The sequence below is a fragment of the Triticum aestivum genome, chromosome 5D, assembly GCF_018294505.1.
Source record: "Triticum aestivum cultivar Chinese Spring chromosome 5D, IWGSC CS RefSeq v2.1, whole genome shotgun sequence".
Taxonomy (NCBI): domain Eukaryota; kingdom Viridiplantae; phylum Streptophyta; class Magnoliopsida; order Poales; family Poaceae; genus Triticum; species Triticum aestivum.
The window spans coordinates 325,758,542-325,766,412 of NC_057808.1; the positions used below are offsets into that span (position 1 = coordinate 325,758,542).

General features: G+C 47.6%; 1 protein-coding gene across 1 annotated transcript; it reads right to left on the bottom strand.

The window, feature by feature from the left end:
* Nucleotides 1-405: 405 nt before the first annotated feature.
* Nucleotides 406-6,189, bottom strand: LOC123121494 (protein Brevis radix-like 1). Its single transcript, XM_044541493.1, has 5 exons — nt 5,751-6,189; nt 5,120-5,517; nt 1,639-1,774; nt 1,110-1,540; nt 406-862 (listed from the first exon to the last, which is right to left on the bottom strand). Exons 1-5 carry the CDS (start codon nt 5,904-5,906, stop codon nt 784-786), a joined length of 1,200 nt encoding a protein of 399 aa, XP_044397428.1. The 5' UTR covers nt 5,907-6,189; the 3' UTR covers nt 406-783.
* Between the last annotated feature and the right edge of the window lie 1,682 nt (nt 6,190-7,871).

Consider the following 7,871-nt stretch of genomic DNA (forward strand, 5'->3'; position numbering starts at 1 on the left):
ACACAGTACTTTTTTTCTGTTATTAGCATATAGAGCAATGGCTTATTTGTGATTTTAATTAAATCTCACGTAAATTTCTGCAAAAACAACTCGTATGCATTTCACCCAGCGCAGACAACGCTCACCCACTGATCTGTGGGCAGCTGCCAGTTGTCACGCCACACGGAGAGCAAATACGATGGCATATGGGCGGAGGCACCGTATATGCACCGTGCGACAAGTTATGGCATCACTTTTGTGTATTTTACAAATTTAGGCACTAAACTCAACGTAACAGACAAGTTTAGGCACTCATGATGTATTTAACTCGTTGGATTAGTAGACTAATGGACCAAACTCGAAACGAACACTTCTTGGCCTGCTTGAGGCGTACGCCTTGGTTAGAATTTGACATGCTGACAGCAGTTCAGGTGAAAACCCACAAAAAATTCCAGCATTCCAGGTGGGGAATTGGTTTTGGCAAGCCACAGTTTCAGAACAGATGGTATCTCTAGGCTAATGACACAGTACGCACCCTTTCGAGCTACCCGACACAAACGAAGTTCCTGCGCAATCTAAAGCCAAAAACCGTGCAGGAGAGCATGTGGATGGCCACATAATCTGGGAGAGCCTAGCAGATCACTATAGTTCAGTTTCTCAAGACGAGGCCTTCACCTCACACACGCTGCCCAGAGGGAGTAATGTTAGCTCAAACTGCAAATGTACAACATGGATCGACGGCTGGCTCATGTCAACGGCGAAGTCCCCGGTATTGTTTTCATCTGTGCTTCTTCTTCTCCTGTCTCAGAGGTACTGTTCATGTATCCTCGCTCGGTTCTCTTCCCACCATAGCCTAGCGTGCATCTCGCTGAACTTCTCTCGGCTGCAAGGCAGAACAAGAGACATGGAATGATTGAGCATCTTGCCATGATCATAATTCATACCCTAGATAGTAAGAACAGGGCCACTGCCACCATTTCACCAAACTTGCATTGTCAGGATTAAGTTGTTATTCTGATTTCTGACTTCTTTTTCTTCCAATTTTAGGGACTTACGGACCGCCTCGAAAACGGCTCTCGGACAAATCTCATTTACAAGGAAATGAAATAAGGGCAGGACAGAAGACAGACCTGAATCGAACACGGCGGAGTTCTCTGATGCCACCAGGCAAAGCCCGGATGGTAATATATACACCAGGCTGGTCTTCCTCAACCCATTCCCTCTCTTGGTCGCTCGCGTTGCTGATGGACACCGAGAGCTCACCGGATCTGTCGACCTCTTCTGGAGATGAACTCGTCCTCATTGACGCATCCATCGATGAGGTTTCTGTCTTGGCCCCACTTATACTTGACAGCTTTGGTGTCGATTCCAGCCCCACTGAATCATAGCACTGGTGTCCGTGGTGATGGTGGAGGCCATTAGAGTAGTGGTTAGAATGGTGCTCAAGAGAATCAGATGAAGAGTAACCCATCGCTCCGCCCCCCGATGTTGGTCTCTGTAAAGAACGAGGTACTCGCTCCTTGTCCAGTGGTGGTGTTACCGGGCTGTCCTCCTTGGAGCTCTGTAGGAAAAGAAAGGCCATGGAACAGTGTAAAGGCACTACTACAAGACAGGATTTTAGCGATTGAAACAGCTAAGGATAAATTCAGCACGTCTCACCTCATCTTCAGACTTTGGAGTAGTAGGGAGAGGAACACTTTGATGATTAAACCTCTGCACGTTGTAAAGTTCCATAACTTTGTCATAGTTTTCAGCCCACCATCTTTGCGCTTGCCATTTGTTGAACATCTCACGGCTGTCATACACCATTCCATGCAAGAAAAAGTCACAGCATGAGATACAGATGCAAACAACTTCTCACAGAGAAAGCCAGAAAGGTTAACAAGCATGCATTTTGTTTCCAGTGTTGCTGTTTGTCTATGAATTCACTTTCCATTTAGTTTTTATATGGTCACATTTTTAGGGTTGTAGCCTGTGCAAACCCTTGCATTATACATATCACATGGAAGGAAGATCCAAACCGTCACTCTAATGTACATAATTACAGAATAAGTAGCGAATCAGTAAGCCACACTGGTATAGCTGTATAGTAACTCTACTTAATCAATGTACACAAAGCTGTGAAGAGCTAATGAATGCATGGGACTTAAGTCAGCACATGGACAACTAAGAGATATCCTCCATGATCAAGGATTATCGCAGCAGATATCCCACACGGCAGACACTAGACAGAATAGTGTTTGCTTGCAGGCCACCTGCATGGATCAAAAAAAGAAGAATAATGGAGTTTTTGCTTTGCTACTATAACATTCCAGACCAGACAAGGGAAGTGTTTCATGTCAGCTTATAAGCCCAAAATTGATGCTATTCCTACGCATCAGTTTTTTTTTTTGGCCTAAAAAATCATGATGCCTGGCAGTACATGTAGTTCTTTTTTAATATTTTGAAAGGGTGGCAGTACATGTAGTTTTTTTAGTTCCACTTGCATCTATGCAGAGCTCTGTTTCAACACATGCATACCAACAAGTTTAGACCCCATGTTCAACTGATACAGTGAACAGCTAACCAACTTCACCTGGCAATATAAATCCAGAAGTAACAGAATATACGGAGATCCAAATTTTCCGGGTATTATGAAACACCATTTAAAAGGGGGGAAAGATGGCACGCCATTTGAAGGGAAAGCCTTAGATGGATGAAATCTCAACATAAAATTAGAAACAATCTGTAAAGCGAGAAGAACTGAAACTATTCCATCCCTCTGATAATTGTACATTATGCTGATTGTTGAAGAGGTCAAAGGGCAGGACCCACACACACAGAAGGAGATGGCCCACTGCTATCAATTTACTGTGTTGCCCATGCTCCATTCAGAAAGAAATCACAAGTGTGCAGTGGTTAAGCCAATAGGTGCATCGGCAGATCTGAAGCACATTAGTCGACTGATCCATACGTCAATGGAATGACAAGTAGTGCATCCCGTGACAACGTTGGCAATCAGACTAATGTTACTTCACAAACTACCAAGTTTTGAATTGGCCCTACTTGCCTTAGATCTAGACCCAGTGAACTAAATAAAACAACACCTGCACCCATGTTAAGGTCCAGCTAGTGTTTCGACCATAAAATACTATTTTATCCCTAATGATACTAGTGGGGACCAATCAACATAGTTGGCCACAAGGAGCTCCCCACAAGAACGTTATTTTAACAACATTACTATGTTCACAAAAAAATCTTAGAACGACTATTATAAACTCAATCCGAACACTACAAATTTATAATGAGCATATTTTCACATGCACATTTTTAAATTTATAGTGCCAGGACTAAGTTTGCAAAAGTGGTTTGTAAGATCTGATTATGAGTGTAATATTGTTGGAACTAAAACTCTACACATGAGCAAAAATGCTTCCAATTAGAGGACCATGTTGGTTGCCTCTCCTGATAAGCCCGTGCAGACAGACCCAGCTACATATCAGTAAGACCACAAGCCAAGCAAATGGCCAAAGAAAAGAGAGGATCAGAACTTTTCTGATCCAACACTCATCTTTCCATTGAAGCTTCTTTATTGACTACCCAGTTGAGAGGTAGCTTGTGGGCGTTTCAAGTCTATCCCCTGATAATACTACCTCTTCCGAGAGAGGAAGAGTCATTGCCAGCACAGCAAATGTATGGCTCTGGTAGCATAAAGTACAAATGTGCAACCTGAACTTGCCTGTCATAGTATTGGTAAGTTCAAAATTCATAACCAGTTGATACACTGGAGCTGCTACACCTCTACCATGGACAACTGACATGATCCCGTAAACTCTATAATGTATGAATCAAAATTCTAATCTGACAACTATATAACATGCATTGTGACACATCTAGAATTCAACCTGGCTGGAGCACGCCGGGGGCTAAATCTAGAGTTGACAATTAGTACCATTTTCACTGCTATTTACAATGTGCCCGATTGTTCTCGTTAGAGAACATCCAGTTGGAAAATTTAAAAGAACAAGGATTTACTAACTGTAGAACACATAATAATGGCAAAATAGGGTGGCAAATAAATCGTAGAGTAGTATGTAGTATTGCACATTAGCAAAAGTGCTGCAGTCAAGAGTCCATGTTGGATGGCTCTCCTGATAACCCGGTGTGGAGGGACCCAACTAGTACATCTCAATAAGAAGGCCACCAGCCAAGCAAATGGCCAAAGAAAAGAGAGGAGCAGAATTTTTCTGTTCCAACGTCTTTCAATTAAGCTTCTGTATTGGATACCCAGATGGGATGTAGCTTGTGGGCCTCTTTGTGTCTCTATCCCATGATAATACCACCCCTTTGGTGGAGAGGAAGCATCATCGCCAGCACAGCAGATGTATCATTTTCATAGCCTAAAGTACAAATGTGCAAGCTGGACTTGCCCCCACATAGGACTGGTAAGTTCAAAATTCATAGCAAGTTGATGCACTGGAGCTTCTATGATCTACCGGCTCCTCACACAACATGCATTCTGACACATCTAGACTTCGACCTGGCTAGAGCACGTGAGGGGTTAAATGGAGGGCCTATTCTAAAGTCAATGCGCCAGATTGTTCCCGTTCACAGCTCATCCAGTGTGTAAAATCTCAAGGGATTTACTATCTATATATAGGACACATAGCGGTGAGGAAAAAGTGTAGCACATATTTTTGTAGTGCATAATCCAAAAAGAATCCCTCTGTAAACTAATATCTTTAGTGATCTAAAACGTCTTATATTATTTTACAGAGGTAGTACTTATTTAAAAAAAGGCTTAAACAAGAGGTTAACCAAGAAAGCCTTAGGCTCAAATGTTTAACTATTCACATTAGGCATTTCTCAAAGAAAATTGTAGTAACTCTGCACTGAGTAGTAAAAAAGATGAAAGATACTAGTTGGAACTTCAATTCGTCGAGAGTTTTTCAACGCATTGCGCTTCATCCATCTGCATTTTTTTACTAAATTTAACAAAAACATTTTTCTACTCATACGCAAGAGGATCTCAAAATTTCGATCACATTTTCTGAAAATGTAAACTAAGCCAACAAGATATTTTTCCAGCCAACAATCAGAGTAATGCACTGGAGAAAAAAAAATGCAAATAATGCAGGCGCAATCGCGTGAGAGCACACACCTGAATCGGATGCGTTTGAGGTCGTTGCCACCTTGCGGCAGCGAGACGAAGGTGATGAGGACGCCGGGCTCCACCTGCGCCACCCACTCCTTGGCGTTGTCCTCCTTGCCGCCGCCGCCGCCGCCAGATGACATCCCGTCCTCCTCCTCTTCTTCCTCCTCGTCGCCGGCGGGGAAGTCGGTGCGCGCGCTCATGGATGGCGTGGCCTCCCCGCTGGAGCCGCCGCCCGCGGCGCGGCGGTAGGCGTAGTGGAAGCGGTCGGAGGCGTCGGAGCCCCGGAAGCCGCTGCCGCCGCGGTGGTGGTACGGGTGGTGGCGCCCCGAGGCCCCCGCGGAGGAGCCGGCGCAGGGCTTGCAGTGCCGGTACGCGCCCGACGCCTTGAGCGCCATGTCCTTGATCTGAACCCAAGAAAATCCCCCGTCAATTCAGTCCCACCCGATCCGATGATTACGACCTCGAGACAAGATTCCAAGACCTAAAAGGCGTAACCTTCCAGACAGATTCAGACGAATTAAAAAAATCGTCATCTCCTTTCGGCGGATGAACAGAACAAGAGAAACAGAACAAAAAATCGACATTTCAAGCAGAACTCCAGTGGCAAGAGATACAAGCACAGTCCCGAGAGCCCAACCTGGGCCGTGAGCGCCTTGATGGCCTGCCGGGTGCTGGGCGTGGCAGCGCCTCCCACGCCCGCGCCGGCATCGACGACGTCCTCGTCCTCCGGCGGCTCGTGCAGCGGCGGCACCCCGCCGCCGAGCTGCCTGGAGCAGGCGATGCACGTGAGCATCCCGCCGCCGGCGAGCGCGAGCACGCACGCCCCCTCTGACCGACGGACAGCGACAGACCCGGAAAGCGAAATCGGGAGCGGCGCGCGGCCTTAAATGGCGGGGCGGCACGTAGCGTAGCGCACGGACGGCGACACGGGCCACGACGTGGCGGAGCAAGTACACGCGCGCGCACGCACGCCCCTCCTCGCCTCCGATCTCGAGCTCGAGTTAAGGGCATTAATGGCCGGATTAGTATAGTATCGCGGTTTTAATGGCAGCAGCCGCACTGCGGCACGAGCCAAGTGGGATTTAATTTATGGAGCGGCGTCTCCACTGTGGCTCGACTGGATCGACGGACCCATCAATGTAATGTAAAGCTTCCCTGACACGCCCCTGGTGGGTGGCGGGCCCCCGAGGGGCCGCGTCCGTGTGGCCACTGGCAGGAGCAGTAGTACTCGCCATTGCCATGGCCAGCGCAGAGAGAGAGAGAGTGAGAGTGAGTAGTAGCAGCGGCAATAGTAGAGCTTTTTTGTTTGTTCGCGAGCATGTGTGTTTCGACGGGGGTTTGGGTTGGTGCTGGGTGAAAAGGGTGAGGTTCAGATATGTCGTGAGGAGTGTAATTTTTCATTGAGATTCATGTGGGCAGCGGTTTCATATGGACTCCCGGGGTTAATTTTAACTTAGGTTTCTGACTCCCAGATTCGCCTCGAGAGGCGTGCTCTCCAGCTCGAACGATCTTCTGAATCTCTTTTGCTTAAATATTCATAGGCTCATTCCCACCTTCGGCGCCTGGTTTTGGATCATCTACTACTTTGATTGCCACCGTTGCCACGATGCTTTGGGTACTTGTGCCGCTCTAGGCACCTCGGTGGATTATACGGATATAAGCAACCCACAAGAATCGACCGTTTCGAAAAGACATGCAAGCAACCTCAAAACCAATAATGTCAAGAAAAGACACCTTCCCTAGGGAAAAAAAACATGCGATTTAAGGGCATCTCCAACGCTATTAAAAAAAAGCATCTCCAACGCTGATGTTCAAACACCTCTCAACCGTCCGAACTAGGAAAGTCAGCCAACGCGGGTCCGTATCGATACGCAGAGCAGTCCGAACATACTTTCTCCCGCAAACTAGAGACAAACGTGGGACTTTACGGCCATTCGGACAGCACCCACGCGGCCACGCCCGCTTCTGTCCATTCTGGCCCACCCAAACCTCCTCCTCCCTCGTCTGCACGCGCTCCCGCACTGCGCCAGGTGCCTCCATTTATGCCGCTGGTGAGCAGCCCAGAACGAACACGACCTCCCACTGCCTCTGCCATTGAAGCGACGCGCCGGCCGAGGGCGCCGCCTGATGAAGCTATGTACCTAGGGTAGGGTCATAGGCCTGTCCAAGATACCCTCCCCAAGGACATCACCCTAAAACCAGAAGCATTCGAAGAAGAATCATCATCCACTCGACCATGGAGCGTTCCACTCGGAAGACTCGAAGTCACTCGACCATGGAGACTGTCACTCGACCGCTAGAAGATCTAAAGCCACTCCGTACTGCAACGGTCGGACATTACGTCGTAGCTTTAATGGTCATTATGTCTCTTTATTGCTAGCGTTACCAGTAACGCCCCCCTCTTGATGTACCTTAAATCCCTTGTAACGTGGGCTGGCTGGGGCCCTGGCGCACTCTATATAAGCCACCCCCTCCACATGCACAAGGGTTCGCACCCCCTGTAGCACACACGCATATAATCCAGTCGACCGCCTCCGGGCACCGAGACGTAGGGTTGTTACTTCCTCCGAGAAGGGCCTGAACTCGTAAAACTCATGCGTACAACTTCTCCATAGCTAGGATCTTGCCTCTACATCCCTACCCCTATTCTACTGTCAGACTTAGAACCACGACAGTTGGCGCCCACCATGGGGCAGGTGTCTTAGCGACTTGTTGGAGAGGTTGCAATTTTTCCGATCCCCATCAGCATGGTTTCAGG